The sequence below is a fragment of the Canis lupus genome, chromosome 20 (genome assembly GCF_011100685.1).
Source record: "Canis lupus familiaris isolate Mischka breed German Shepherd chromosome 20, alternate assembly UU_Cfam_GSD_1.0, whole genome shotgun sequence".
NCBI lineage: Eukaryota > Metazoa > Chordata > Mammalia > Carnivora > Canidae > Canis > Canis lupus.
This window is the reverse complement of record NC_049241.1, coordinates 50125663-50141679: the sequence shown is the minus strand read 5'-3', so window position 1 is coordinate 50141679 and position 16017 is coordinate 50125663. Positions and strand designations below refer to the sequence as shown.

General features: G+C 38.7%; 1 protein-coding gene and 1 long non-coding RNA gene across 4 annotated transcripts in view; one reads left to right on the top strand and one right to left on the bottom strand.

The window, feature by feature from the left end:
* Positions 1–6510, top strand: part of LOC119864738 — a 35327-nt gene extending 28817 nt beyond the window's left edge. For both annotated transcript variants that reach the window (XR_005375095.1, XR_005375096.1), the window contains exons 2-3: positions 184–436; positions 4443–6510. This is a non-coding gene — a long non-coding RNA (uncharacterized LOC119864738). The remainder of the gene's footprint in view (positions 1–183; positions 437–4442) is intronic.
* The window catches only part of LOC611075 (zinc finger protein 709), a 40805-nt gene continuing 25278 nt past the window's right edge, over positions 491–16017 (bottom strand). The window contains exons 3-7 of one of the 2 annotated variants that reach the window (XR_005375090.1): positions 4998–5122; positions 4513–4639; positions 4276–4336; positions 1832–3732; positions 651–824 (exon numbers count right to left, since the gene is read on the bottom strand). Coding sequence is in view for 1 of the 2 variants with exons in the window: in XM_038567186.1 (XP_038423114.1) it covers positions 2085–3732; positions 4276–4336; positions 4513–4639; positions 4998–5000 (1839 nt within the window). In the remaining variant the exon portion in view is untranslated. Of the gene's footprint in view, positions 3733–4275; positions 4337–4512; positions 4640–4997; positions 5123–16017 lie in introns of both variants that reach the window. The other variant, XM_038567186.1, reaches the window with a different exon arrangement.

Below are 16017 nucleotides of genomic sequence, written 5' to 3'. Positions count from 1 at the left end.
AAAATAAATTATTAAAAAAAAAGCTCACCTCCACAAAGCATCCAACACCTCCAGAAATTTCTTGCTTTTACTGAATAGCAATCAAATCACCTAGCAAAAACCCAAGTTATGTAAGTCCTTTTAATAAATACCCTCTTACTGATAAATCCAATCATTCAGGGTTTGCATTCTTTTTTTTTTAAGCAAGCTCCATGCCCAGCATGGAGCCCAACATGGGGTTCAAACTCACAGCCTGGAGCCAAAATTGAGAGAAAGATACTCAACCAACTAAACCACCCAGGTGCCAGTTCATATTACAATTCATCACACCACTGCTGACTGCTGGTATGAACCTAGTGGGTTTTGTCTAGCCAGATGACACTGACCAAATGAGAAGTTTCATGACGGAGATTGTACATATAAAAGAATGAAAAGTACCTCAACATGGATATGCAAGGTAATATTGACAATGTATGCTTAACTTAACAAAATTACAAAACTGATCTGAAAATTCGTAATTATAATGGGATTTAATATATACTCTTAGGAAAGGAGAAACTGTATATATTAGCATATAAATTGTATTAAAACAGTTAATAAAATGTTTTAAGAAATGATTACAGAGGATTTTGACAAATGCATTACTTTTAATCACATACAATCAAACATACCTGAAAACATACTGAGGAATTATGCAGAGCTGTGAGCAAAGGGAAACATTCATAATCTGCCTGATATGAGGAAGGTACCAGTTCTCATAGGGAAAGACAGGGTCAGAACAGTGGCTGCATAGCCCAGCAGAGGAACAAAGTCCAATATGGTTCTTGTGGACTGCATCATTGTAGCTAGCATAGTGGAATCAGGAATACATGGTTACTAACAGTCTTACCAGAACAAGGTGTTTACTACACAAATTAGACCTTAAATATGAATACAGTTTAGAAGAGAGGGGAGTCTGAACAACCATGAAGTTCAAATTAGTTGCCTGGTAGACACATGAGGGCTTGCAGGAAAATACAAACTGTCATGGATCTTTGATGTAAACTTGTGAAGGTATGTGTGGAAACCTACACTTCTGAGAAATGGAAGTTGAGCAGTTAATTGTTCTGAGGATGCTTGTAATTGGCAGGGCAAGGGATCAGGAAAATAAGCTGCAAGCAGGTATCCTCAAAGCTCCTACGCAGCTGTCTCTCTCTGTATGGTGGCTCTGAAACCTAATTCCTCCAGTACTGCTGCCTTCCAAATCTCATGCAAGTGAGGCTTCAGGTAAATACTAACATAGAATCACAAAGGAAACAGATTCTAGAATATATTACATTACCCAAGTGACGAAACACAATTTAGGAGAGCCACCTCCAATTCTATATTTTATTATCCGATAATTGGTTTGTCTTAATGCAAAGTTAATTATTCAAATCCTAGCCAGAAGGAATGGCAAAGGGCAAAAGATGGAAATAATTGATCAGACTATACTTCATAATAAACTTTGCATATTTACAGATTTATACCATCTTTTTATTAGCAAGGAAAACAGAATAAGGCTCTTTTAAGCCAAAACAAGAATTGATTTTCTCCTAAGAAAGATGGAATATATGATGGGTAAAAGATATCCAGTAGCTGACACAGAAGGCCAGTAGGAAAATCCCAACAAATACTAAAGTGTCATTCATTGATAATTCAAATAAGACATTAAATAAAAATTAAACCTACTTGCACATTTAGAAACCACTTCAATTCACCCATGGTCAAACAAACTCCAAAATGGAAAAAGAAAAATATTAACTGATTTAAGGAGAAAACAAACATCTATTAGCCTTTAAACAGTAATAGAGTACTTACAGAATTATCTCACCTCAATGTTCATTTTTGAAAGATTAGTAGTAAAATATCCACAGTCCAAAGATCCACTTTAAGAATGAGGCACTGATAAAGACAATATATCTATAACTTTTATAATGATTCTTTCATTTACAGTTTTCTGGAGCATTATACATGAATCCATGTATCAGGCTTGCTTATATTAGATTTCTTTCCAATGGGGGTTTTTACATGTAAGGATGAAGGTCAATTGATGTTTACCCACACTGCTTACATTCAAAAGGTTTCTATTCAGTATGAGATCTTTCATGCCTTCGAAATGAATTGGGGCGACTGAAGGCTTTCCCACATTCTTTACATTTGTATGGTTTCTCTCCAGTGTGCATTCTCACATGTCCTCGAAAGGTAGTGCGATAAATGAAGGCTTTTCCACATTCCTTACATTCATAGGGTTTTTCTCCAGTGTGAGTTTTTTCATGTGTTCGAAAGGATGTGTAACAACTGAAGGCTCTACCACACTGTTTACATTCATAAGGCTTCTCTCCTGTGTGAGTTCTCTCATGTATTCGAAACGAACTGGGAAAATTGAAGGCTTTCCCGCATTCCTTACATTTATAAGGCCCATCTCCAGTGTGCATGATCATGTGTGTTCGAACACTTGACGGAGAAATAAAGGCTTTCCCACATTCTTTACATTTATAGGGCTTCTCTCCAGTGTGCTTTCTCATGTGTCCCTGAAAGGTTGTGCGATAAATGAAGGTTTTGCCACATTCCTTACATTCATAAGGTTTCTCTCCAGTGTGAGTTCTTTCATGTATTCGAAAGGAACTGGGCCAACTGAAGGTTTTACCACACTGTTTACATTCATAGGGTTTCTCTCCGGTGTGCGTCCTTTCATGTGATCGAAAGGAACTGGGACAAATGAAGGCTTTCCCACATTCCTTACATTTATAAGGTCCATCTCCAGTGTGTGTTATCATGTGTGTCCGAATGCTTGACAGAGAAATGAAGGCTTTCCCACATTCTTTACATTCGTAAGGTTTCTCTCCTGTGTGAATTCTTTCATGTATTCGCAAACCTAGAGGAGAACTGAACGTTTTCTCACATTGTTTACATTCATACTGCTTCTCTGCAGTGTGAGTCCTTTCATGTCTTCGAAAGGAACTGGGGCAACTGAGGGCTTTCCCACACTGCTTACATTCATAGGGTTTCTCTCCAGTGTGATTTCTTTCATGTATTCGTAAACCCAGTGGGGATCTGAGGGATTTACCACACTGTTGACACTGATAGGGTTTCTCTCCAGTGTGAGTCCTTTCATGTGTTCGCAATGAAGTTGAACAACTAAAAGCTTTCCCACATTCCTTACATTTATAAGGTCCATCTCCTGTGTGAGTTATCATGTGTCTTCGAAAAGTTGTGAGCCACGTGAAAGCTTTCCCACATTCCTGACATTCATAGGGTTTTTCTCCAGTGTGAGTCCTTTCGTGTCTGTGAACAGATTTGCGGTAACTGAAGGCTTTCCCACATTCCTTGCACTTATATGGCTTCTCTTCATACTCGTGATACTCATACGGCTTGTGTCCAGTGTGAGATCTGATGTGCCTATTAAGGGATGAGTGACGCACAAAGACTTTTCCACACACGCTACATTCACATGGTTTTAGTCCAGAAGGTGTTTTCTTGTTCAGATTAATACCTGGAATCTGGGTGATGGTTTCTCCACACTGACGACCTTCAGGTGGTTTTACTCCAGAAGAACTTTTCTTGTTGAGATTAAGATCTGGAATTTGGGTGATGGTGTCTCCACACTGGTGACCTTCAGGTGGTTTTACTCCAGGACTTTTCTTGTTCAGATTAAGATCTGGAGTCTGGCTGATGGTTTCTCCACTCTGATGACCCTCTTTGCTTTCACAAGGTTTTTCTACCACATTACTTCTGTAAAAAAAAACAAATATTTTATTAATTATTTCTTAGTAATTAATATTAGGATATTAGAATTATTTTATAATTTTTAGCAAAATGAAGGTTTCCTACCCTTTCTGAATCGTTTGAAAAGTTAAAATACTATATACTCCATAAAGTGGACTTGACCACAGCTATTATGTAAACGGAGATGATTAATATATGAGGTTTCTTTACGCTGTTTCCAAAATGGACACATTATGTCACATTTATTTATTTATTTATTCATGAGATTTTATTTATTTATTCATGGGGGGGGCAGAGACACGGGTAGAGGGAGAAGTAGGCTCCATGCAAGGAGCCCAACGTGGGACTCGATCCTGGGTCTTCAGGATCAGGCCCTGGGCCGAAGGCAGCACTAAACCACTGAGCCACCTGGGCTGCCCACCTTATGTCACATTTAGTAAATACTTTCAAGACCAAAAAAATGTAAGGATAAATTTGAATAATTTGGTTTTTAAAAATCTATAATATAGCAGTATCCAACATGAGCATCCTATCTATTGTGTGACTCACCTTAGTTTTCTCTCCTGGTTATTGTCCCTATCTTCAGTGTCATGGTCTTTCCATTTTTTCCCTAAAATACAGAGAAAAATAATTCCAAGTAATCAGACATCACAGAAAAATTAGTAGATTTTAGGTCTATGATGAGATTAGCTTACTAATGTACTCTTTTTCCACAGAACAAGATCAATGGGAAGAAATACTTGTACTCTAATTGCCAAAGTTAAGAACGAATGTCATCATCTTTACCTATTGAGGAAAGGTTTCTGAAGGTTTCCCGCATCACATCTCTGTAGAGTTTCTTTTGTGAAGAATCCAGTAAAGCCCACTCTTCCAGGGTGAAGCTCACAGCTACATCCTCAAAGGTTACTGAGTCCTAAAACATCCCAAATATGTTTATAGTAGCATGTATGATGAGTCTGACAGCACTGGGGATCTATACTCAATTTATAGGAAGGTTATATATGATTCTGTGGTACCCACACATTTATTTTATGTCTTGGTCATGAGAAACTTACTCTGTTCATACTTCCTCATAAATTTAACAGCATCATGAACACATGCAAATTATTTATTCATCTTTATGGGATCACTTTAAACGTTACTGTTCTCTAATAACAGGGCCTAGAGCACCTTGGAAAAATGAGAGAAATGCTATACAAATGAAAAGTATTATTTTAAGCACACCAATTCCTTTTGAGAAAAATGCTCTCATCTCCTTCCTTCTTACCTACCATTTAACTCAGCACTCCATGATGTACGGGGTCAAATCTGCATGAGGTTTTAATGAATAAAACACAGTGAAGAACTGGAAGCTTTTTCTTCTAGTCCCATCACCAAACATGAGAGTCCAGGAGGCCTGTGGAAATGCAACTTGTAATAAGGATCAGCTTGCTATACCAGCCTGAAGTGCTCCAGGCCATTAGAGGTAGCCTGATGTAACTAGATAAAGGAAAATATTCTCATGAAGAAGTAGTACTTTTAACTTGTGTGATATTTATCAGTTTTTCCATTCTCTCTCTCTCTGTCCCATTTCATGGAGCGAGGAAGTTATTCAGAAGCTAGGGCTCAGACAATTTAGCATGATAGGACATGCTGCTAAAAAGGCACAATTTAAATCTCCACAAAAACTTTATACTCATGATGAGCCTCAGGGTTGCTTCTCACTTTTTAGCACACACACAGAGATGCAAAGGTGTTAGAAGAGCTTTTTGATCAAACTCTAACAGCGTACCCTGGCCATTCTAACCTTGATGAATACATTAAGAACTGCAGGTTGTGAGGGAGTTCACTGGTATCTACAATGGTCTGATGATGAATCTGTTTGTGATTATTAAATCTGTAAAGGATTCAGCAGTGCTTTCCTCCAAATGAACATAAAATCTTCATTCTCCAATTTCAGGAGGAAGTTTCCTGACCAGCCACTCTAGAGGGAGCCCTCTCATTTTCTCTCCTTTATGAGCTCTGATGTGGTGCAGAGAAGCACAACAGCTACACCCAAATATAGGAATCCCTAAGTTGATGACACCACATACTGCCAACAGGGTATAATAGAGTTTATTTTCTAATTGAGGTCTCTAGGGAGGAAGGCAGGCCTCTCAAGCAGGCATGAAATGGCTTGAGAGAACAGGGGAAAACACGTGGACTTTTTAACTGAGGCTGTGGGTGGACTAGAGGTTCATACACAAGGACAGGAGCTTGTGTGAATGGAATCTCTTGCCACCGCCAAAGTAGTAAGCACTAGGCTTTTTTACTGCCTTGGATAGAACTGGACCACAGAAGGAGGGAGGAGGGATGAGCTTCAAAGCTATAAGCAGTTAAACATTTGAAGCAGTCACTCCCTTGCAAGGAAAAAGCAAAAAACAAAAAATAAAAAAATAAACTTAAAATGAACAACTCTTCTTAGATCATCAGAGAACTGAGGAAAGAGGGCAAACCACTGTCTTCAAATTGGAGACAGAAAAGAAGCTAAACTGAAATATGCCCAGAATATTCTATTCTTAACAAGGCCTGTCTTCAGAAGAATCTGTTTCACTGGGGCTAAGCAAACAGAAAAAAAAACACAATATCCAAGAACTTTGGGATAATGACAATGGGAATAACTGATGGAAAAGAAAGGCAGAAAAGAACAGAAAAAGTAAGTGAAGCAATAATGACTCCATCTTCCTACCACTCAAAATAGCAAACTGCAGATCCGGGAAGCTAAAAGAACACAAAACATGAAAGAAAAAAAAAAAAAAAAAACAACCCAAACCAAAAATGCATATTCAAGCACATCCTATTCAAGCTGGAGAAAAATCAATGACAAAGAGAATATAGCTAGAGAAGCCAAAAGGGGAAAAACAAACCTAAGTTACATGGAAACAAAGTAAGAATTAAATGGACTTCTTTCTGAAACCATTTCAGCAAGAAGAAACGAGTGAAAGTGCTGAAAGTAAAAAAAAAACCACCATCCTGCAATTCTGTTAAAATTATTCTTCAAAAATGAGGGAGAAATACAGACTTTGAGACAAAAATTGAGGCATTTGACATGAGTACATCTATTGTGCAAGAAACCTGAAAAGAAATTCATCAGGAGGTAAAAAAGAAAGGTAAAGCATTAGGAAAAATTACTGTAGGTAAAATACCTTTTCTTTTACCAACAAATCTGACAAGTATCACTTTTGTATTCAGTGATAACTTTTGGATAAACGAATGACAATGTTACAAAGGACACGGAGAAGTGAGGAATACTGTGACATTAAGTAAACTCAAGAAAACAAACTCAAATAACTATAATCGATATGGTAAGAAGACCTAAAATGTTCAATTAAAGCCAAAGGCTGCAGAAAAATGGTGAAAGACACAGAAACAAGGACAACAGAGAAAGAGTAAAATGAAAGATGCTAATCAACATTATCAATAACCACCTTAAACATCAATGATCCAAACCTTAACACTGAAAGACACTATAATAGCATATTAAAAAAGAAGAAAATATAAAGACACAAACATCGAAGGATGGAGAAAGATATACCACGCCAACAATAATCAAAAGAAAGCTGGCAGAGCCTATTTCAAAGCAAGGAAATTTCAGATAAAGAAGGAATCACGTAATGATAAAGGGGTCAAATCTCCAAGAAAATATACAATTCTTTCTGTGTATGTGCATTAAATAACAAGAGTAGCAAGATATCTTAGGCAAAAACTCATAAAGTTGGATGCATCAACACCCCCATATCAGTAACATAAGAGTTCCAGCAGCCAGAAGATCAGGAAGGATACAATTACACTGAATAGCACCAATGAACAACTTTAATTGAAATCCATGGACTATGTCATCAGCAGCAAATACACATTCTTCTCCAGTTCACAGGTAACATTCACCAAGACAAACTACCTCTTGGGATATAAAACACCTTAACTTTGAAGCAACAGAAATCCTACAAAACTATGTTCTCAGAAGACAGCAGCATTAATCTGGAAATCAGTATCAGGAAAGTAGTTGGAAAATCACCAAAGACATGGAGATTAAAAACTTCTAGGGCAGCCCAGGGGGCTCACTGCCTTCGGTTTAGCACTGCCTTCAGCCCAGGGCGTGATCCTGGAGTCCCGGGATCAAGTCTCACATTGGGCTCCCTGATGGAGCTTGCTTCTTTCTCTGCCTGTCTGTCTGTCTGTTTCTCCTCTGTGTGTCTCATGAATAAATAACATTTTTTTAAGTTTTAAAAAACTTCTAAATATTGAGATCAAAATGTCTTATTATTTTGAACGATATGAAAATAGAATTTATCTAAAGTTGTCTAGTATAGCAATTGTAGGAGCCTAGAAGGAAATTTATACCACTGAATAAACAAAAGGGAAAAAAAATCTACGGTCAATAATTTAAGCAACTACCAGAGAAACTATAAAGAACAACAAATTAAACCTCAAGCAGAATGAAATATTCCTGTTCAAGATGGTGACACAGAAGCATCCTGAACTTACTTTCTCTCACAGACACGCTGAATGAACATCTACATTTGGAATAATTTCCTTGGGAAAAACCAAACCCCCCAAACTAAGCAACTCTGACACACTGGATGAATGAGGAAACAACTCACATAAAACAGGTAGGAGAGGGATCCCTGGGTGGCGCAGCGGTTTGGCGCCTGCCTTTGGCCCAGGGCGCGATCCTGGAGATCCGGGATCGAATCCCACGTCAGGCTCCCGGTGCATGGAGCCTGCTTCTCCCTCTGCCTGTGTCTCTGCCTCTCTCTCTCTCACTGTGTGCCTATCATGAATAAATAAAAAAATTTAAAAAAAAAAGAGGTAGGAGAGGCTGCGACACAATCCTGCCATAAACCCCACCCCAGGTACAGCAAGTCACAATCAAGATGGAACTCAAAATCCCAAGCTTCTCCCTGAGGAGTGAAGGTTCTGAACCCCATATCTGGTACTCCCAACTTTTAAGACCTGAACTTGAGATGGACCCCTAAATATCTACCTTTGAAAGCCCATGGAGCCTGCATCCACAGGACTAAGAAGGCTATAGCAAACTGAAACAGTTCTTAAAAGGTTCACATGTGCAGACACACTCAACCCAAGACCCAGCATAGAGGCCACTGACTGAAAAGCACCCAGGCTTTCTGTAGAAGAGTCTTGCTTGAGGGGTGCCAGGATGGCTCAATTGGTTAAGGACCTCTTTATTTCAGCTCAGGTCATGAGATTAAGAGTCCTGCACTGGGCTCCCTGGTGGGTGTGGAGCCTGCTTATGATTCTCGTTCTCCCTCTTCCTCTGCCCCTCCCCCACTTCTTAAAAAAAGACATGGCCTGCTAATCTTACATGCAGGCATCTAATTTAACATATGTGTAAGGACTTATTGAAATGTTTTCCAAAAACAGGTGAGCAGGTACAATTTTTGTGCTCTCCCTCTGCCTCCTCCCTCCAGCTCTCCAGTATCTCCCAGGAGCTTGTGCTCTTGCCTGACACTTGATTTTTATAGAAAATTTTGCTGTCCAAGAAACACCTCTAGATTGCCTGGCTGTGGTGGTCAGTGGGGCTTACGCTGATGGATCCCACAAGACTTAACAAATGGAAGAAGAGTTCTTAACTGGCTTATATTTCCAGGGCACAGAGAGACAACAGACTGAAGCACTCAGTCTCTGCAAAAGAGGCCTGTTAGTTTATCTTCATAGCTGTGATCTGAGGGGCAAGCTTCTAATTAAAAACACTCCTGGGGCCCAAACTACATCCTCTCTAGAGACTGGGAAAGACAGTAGTGTAGGAGTGCTGACAATACTAGCTCCACCTTTGCCCCTCCATCTTGTTCATGTTTGGTCAATGACTTCTCTTGGGGCTACATGTTCCTGGCCCCTTATAGATTAACAGACACACATTAGGAATGCCCACCAAGGCTGGAATGGGGGGAGGCTTGTTTTGGCCTTCCATGAATCTGTTAGAGATAACATAGTCTTACCCAATCAGAACAGTAAAAAGAAAAAAAGAAGAGTGACGACAATAGCTTAAGGGACTTATGAGACTACATCAAACTGACCAACACCTGCATTATAGGACTCCCAAAGAGGAGAAAAAGGAACAGAAAACTTAACTTTAATAATGGCAGAAAACTTCCCTAACCTGGAGAAGGAAACAGACATCAAGATCCAGGAATCCCAGAGAGTTCCAAATACAATGAACCCAACGAAACTCACACAAAGAAACATAATTAGCATCAAAAGCTAGAGATAAGGACAGGCTTGCTCTCTTGCTAAAACCAACAAGAGAAAAACAACAACAAAACTTGTTACTTACAAAGGAACTCCCATAAGATCATCAGAGTTTTCAGCAAAAACTTTGCAGGCTAGAAGGCAGTGATGTGATATATCCAGTGTTGGAAAAAACAAACAAACAAACCTGCTAACCAAGAAAACTCAACTCAGTAAAGCTGTCCTTCCGAATTGGAGAAAGAGTTTTCTAATGAAGCAAAAACTAAAGGGAGTTGATCAACAGCAGACTGGCCTTGCAAACCATCCAAAAGGGATTTTTAAAAAGATTTTACTTGTTTATTCATGAGAGACGAGAGAGAGAGAGAGAGAGAGAGAGAGAGAGAGAGAGAGAGATACAGGCAGAGGGAGAAGCAGGCTCCATGTAGGGAGCCCGATGCAGCACTCGATCCTGGGACTCCAGGATCATGCTCTGAGCCCAAGAGAGGTGCTAAACCACTGAGCCACCCAGGGATCCCCTAAAGGGACTTCTTTAAGTTGAAATGAAAGGAGCTAATTAATAACAGGAAAATACGAAAGTACAAATTACACTGACAAAGGTAAATATATAGTAAAATTCAGACTAATGTAAAGGTGGTGGGTTAATCATGTGAAAATTGAGGTTAAACGACAAAAGTATGGGATGCCTGGGTGGCTCAGCGGTTTAGTGTCTGCCTTTGGGTCAGGGCATGATCCCACAGTCCCAGGATTGAGTCCCACATCGGTCTCCTTGGGTGGAGTCTGCTTCTCCCTCTGCCTGTGTCTCTGCCCGCCCCCTCATGAATAAATGAAATCTTAAAAAAAAAAGACAAAGGTATGAAAATAACTAACTTGTTAATAATTGAGACACAAAGATGTAAACTGTGATATCAAAAACATAAAACATGGGGAGGAATAAAAAAGTATAGTTTTACAATGCACTCAAACTTACATTGTTATCAAATTAAAATAGATGTGATTACCATGAGGTTACTAAAATAGCTTATAACAAAGATCTATAGTAGATACACAAAAGATAAAGGAATCTAAATATATTCCTCTAGAAAATCATAAAATTACAAAAGAGACAGAACAAATCACAAAACAGCCAGAAAACAGTGAAAACAATGGCTATTAGTACATACCTATCAATAATTACTTTAAAATATTAATGGACTAAATTCTCCAATCAAAAGGCACAGGGTGGCTGAATAGAGTTTTAAAAATCTATACTGCAGGGGATCCCTGGGTGGCACAGCGGTTTGGTGCCTGCCTTTGGCCCAGGGCGCGATCCTGGAGACCGGGGATCAAATCCCATGTCGGGCTCCCAGTGCATGGAGCTTGCTTCTCCCTCTGCCTGTGTCTCTGCCTCTCTCTCTCTGTGTGTGTGTGTGTGTGTGTGTGACTATCATAAATAAATTTTTAAAAAATTTAAAAACATTTAAAAACATTAAAAAACATTAAAACATTTAAAAACATTAAAAAATTTAATGAGACATTTTAAAAAATAAAAAATAAAATAAAATAAAAATCTATACTGCAGGAATCAGTGGGTGGTTCAGTGGTTTGGCACCTGCCTTCGGCCCAGGGCGTGATCCTGGAGTCCCGGGATCAAGTCCCGCATCGGGTTCCTGCATGGAGCCTGCTTCTCCCTCTGCCTGTGTCTCTGCCTCTCTCTGTGTCTCTCATGAATAAATAAAATCTTTAAAACACAAACAAAAGACCTCAGGTGGAAAGGATAAATTGAAAGTGACATACAGACTGAAAGTAACAGGATGGGAAAAATTATTCCATGCAAATGAAAACTAAAACTAGCTGTTTTATGAGATAAAACAGGCTTTAAGACAAAAACTGTAATGAGACAAAGGAAGTCATTATATAATGATAAAGGGGTGAATCCCATTAAGAGGATATATTTGTGAATATTTATACACTCAAAATAGGAGGACCTAAATATATAAAGCAAATATTAACAGACCTAAAGAGAGAAACAGCAATACAATAGTGGGGGGAGGGGGGCTTTAATAGCCTACTTTCATCAATGGATATATCATCCAGACAGAAAATCAGTAAGGAAACATTGAGCTTAAATGACATATTAAACCAGAAGGCCGTAACAGTCCATCTAAAAGGAACAGAATACACATTCTTAAGTGCAATAGAACATCCTCCAAACAGATATGTTAGGCCACAAATCTTAATAAACTTAAGATTAAAGCCCTATTAAGCATCTTTCCCAACCACAATGGTAGGCCTAGAAATCAACTGCAAGGAGAAAAACTGGACAATTCACAAATACATACAGATTAAACAACCTGCTACTAAACAACCAATAGATGAAAGAAATCAGTTGAGAACTAAAAAAATAATTTTTTTAAAAACCTTGACAAAAATTAAAACGGTTATTACTATACCCCAAAACTTATGAGATGCAACAAAAATAGGGATCCCTGGGTGGCGCAGCGGTTTGGCGCCTGCCTTTGGCCCAGGGCGCGGTCCTGGAGACCCGGGATCGAATCCCACGTCGGGCTCCCGGTGCATGGCGCCTGCTTCTCCCTCTGCCTGTGTCTCTGCCTCTCTCTCTCTCTCACTGTGTGCCTATCATAAATAAATAAAAGTTTAAAAAAAAATTAAAAAAAAAAAAAATAGTTCCAAGAAGGACGTTCATAGCAATAAATGCTTACATTAAGAAAGATCTCAAATAAACCCAACTTATACCTCAAGGAACTAGAAAAAAAGTGAAATCCAAAGTTATAAGAAGGAGAAAAATAAAGATCATAGTGAAAATAAACGAAATACAAATTAAAAAAGACAATAGAAGAAAAAAACGGTGAAATTGAGTGTGTTATTTTTTTTTTAATAAGATAAACAAAATGGAGGGGATGCTGGGTGGTTCAGTCAGTTAAGCATCTACCTTCAGCTCAGGTCCTGATCCCAGAGTCCTGTGGTTGAGCCCTTTGTTGGAATTCCCACTAAGTAGAGTCTGCCTCTCCCTCTCCCTCTGCTGCTCCCCCTGCTTGTGCTCACACATGCTCTCTTCTGTCAAATAAAATCTTCTAAGAAAAAAGGTAAATAAAATGGATAGACTTTTAGCTGGAGTCACCAAGAAAAAAAGGACTCAAATCTATAATATCAGAAATGAAGGGATGCGTGGGTGGCTCAGTGGTTGAGGATCTGCCTTTGGCTCAGGGCATGGTCTGGGATCAAGTCCCACATTGGGCTCCCTGCAGGGATCCTGCTTCTCCCTATGCCTGTATCTCTGCCTCTCTGTATCTCTCATGAAACAACCTTAAAAAAGAAAAAAGAAAAAAACAAGAAATGAAGGAAGAGACATTACAACTCGTACCACAAAATACCAATGGTCATAAGACATTATGAACAATTATACACCAAAAAATTGGACAACCTAGAAGACCTAGATTAAGCCCTTAGAAACAAAAAAACATATCAAGACAATTATGAAGAAGCCAAAAATCTGAACAGACTGATTTTTAGTAAAGAATCAACCAGTAAATCAAAAACTTCCCGACAAAGAAAAATCCAGGACCAGTGGCTTCACTGGTAAACTCTACCAAACATTCAAAGAAAAACACCAAATCCTTCTCAAACTCCATAAAAAACAGGAGGGAACACTTCCAAACTAATTTTGAGGCCAGTTACCCGAATACCAAAACCAAACAAGGATACCATAAGAACATTACAGGCCAACATCCCAGATGAACATAAAATAGAAAAGTCCTCAACAAAGTACTAGCAAACGACACACTAAAAAGATCACACACAGGGCAGCCCGGGTGGCTCAGCGGGTTAGCGCCACCTTCAGCCCAGGGTGTGATCCTGGGGACAGGGGATTGAGTCCCATGTCCGGCTCCCGCGTGGAGCCAACTTCTCCCTCTGCCTGTGTCTCTGGCTCTCTCTCTGTGTCTTGAATGAATGAATGAATGAATAAATAAATAAAATAAAAAGATAACATACTATGTACGAACAAGTGGGATTTATTCCACGATGCAAGTAGGGTTTAGCGTCTACAAATCAATGTGATAAACCATATTAACAAAATGAAGATTAAAAATCATGATCATCTCAATAGATGCAGAAAAGGCGGTAAAATTCAACATCCATTTATGACAAAAACTCTCCAACAAAGTGGGTATACAGGGAAAGTACCTCAACATAATAAAAGCCATATATGACAATCCCACAGATAACCTCATACACCATGCTGAAAAGCTGAAAGTTTTTCCACTAAGATCAGGAATAAGGGAAGGATGCCCAATACATAGAATTGGATGTTCTAGCCAGGGCAATTCAGCAAGAAAAAGAAAAATGGCACCCAGATTAGAAAAAAATGAGATAAAATGGTCTATTTGTAGATGACATATTCTACAGATCTTCTTCAACTTAGATTGTTTTATGTACTGATGTATCATAAATTGGAAAAATCTCTAAATTGAAAATGTATTTAATACACCTAATTTACTAAACATCCAAGCTTAGCCTAACCTATCCTAATCATTATTAGAACTTACACTAGCCTCCAGTTAGATATAATCTAACACCAAGCCTGTTTTTTATTAAAGTCTTTAAAAAAAAAAAAAGGATTTATTTTTTCAGGGGGACGGGGGAGGGGATCTCCAGCAGACTCCCTGCTGAGCGAGGAGTCCTACACAGGGCTCAGTCCCATAGCTCTGCAATCAAGAGTTGGATGCTTAACCAACTGAGCTACCCAGGCACCCCACAAACCCTATTTTTTAACAAAGTGTTGAATATCTCATGTAGTTTATTGAATACCATACTGAAAGTAAAAAACAGAACAGTTGCACTGAGACCAAAAGGCTGTAACAATCATTTACACCATCAAAAAGTAAAACAAAGGGCAGCCCGGGTGACTCAACAGTTTAGTGCTGCCTTCAGCCCGGAGCGTGATCCTGGAGACCTGGGATCGAGTCCCACGTTGGGCTCCCTGCATGTAGCCTGCTTCTCCCTTTGCCTGTGTCTCTGCCTCTCTCTTTCTGTGTCTCTCATGAATAAATAAAATCTTTTAAAAAAAAAAGTAAAAAGAAAATCTTGAGTCAAACCATAGATAAGCTGGAGGCTGGCTGTATATAGAAAACTCTAAAGACTCCAACACAAACTGTTTGTACTAATTCAATAAAGTTGCAAAGTTGCAGGATACAAAATCAATATACAAAAATCGATTGTCTTGGGCAACCCGGGTGGCTCAGTGGTTTAGCACCGCCTTCAGCCCAGGGCCTGATTCTGGAGACCCAGGATCGAGTCCCACGTCAGGCTCCCTGCATGGAGTCTGCTTCTCCCTCTGTATATCTGCCTCTATCTCTCTCTGTGTCCCTTATGAATAAATAAATAAAATCTTTAAAAAATTGTCTCTTTATACTGATAAGAAACTATCAGAAATAGAAATTAAGAAAACAGTCCACCTTAAAAAACTTAATAATTTTAAAGGTATGTTAACTATACTAAAATTAAAAACAATAAAATTATTAAAAATAGTCCCTTACAATTGCATCAAAAAGAAAATAGGAATAAATTTAATAAAAAGGTGAAAGATCCAGGGATGCTTGGGTGGCTTAGTGGTTGAGCATTTACCTTTGGCTCAGGTCGTGATCCCAGGGTCCTGGGATCTAGTCCCACATTAGGCTCCCTGCGGGAGCTTACTTCTCTCACTCTGCCAGTGTTTCTGCCCTCTCTATGTGTCTCATGAATAAATAAAATCTTTTTTTTAAAAAATGAAAGACCTCTATACTGAGAACTGTAAGACATTAAAAAAAATGATAATGACACTAATAAATGGGAAGATATATCTCATGCTCAATGGATTGAAAGAATATTGTAAAAATATCCATACTATCTAAAGCTATTTACAGATTCAATGCAATCCCTATCAAAATTTCAATAGCATTTCTACAGAAATAGAACAATCCTAAAATCCGCACGGAACCACAAAGACCCTGAATAGCCAAAACAATCTTAAGAACAAATCTGGAGGCACAGAACTTTATTTCAAACTATGTTACAAAGTTATAGTAATCA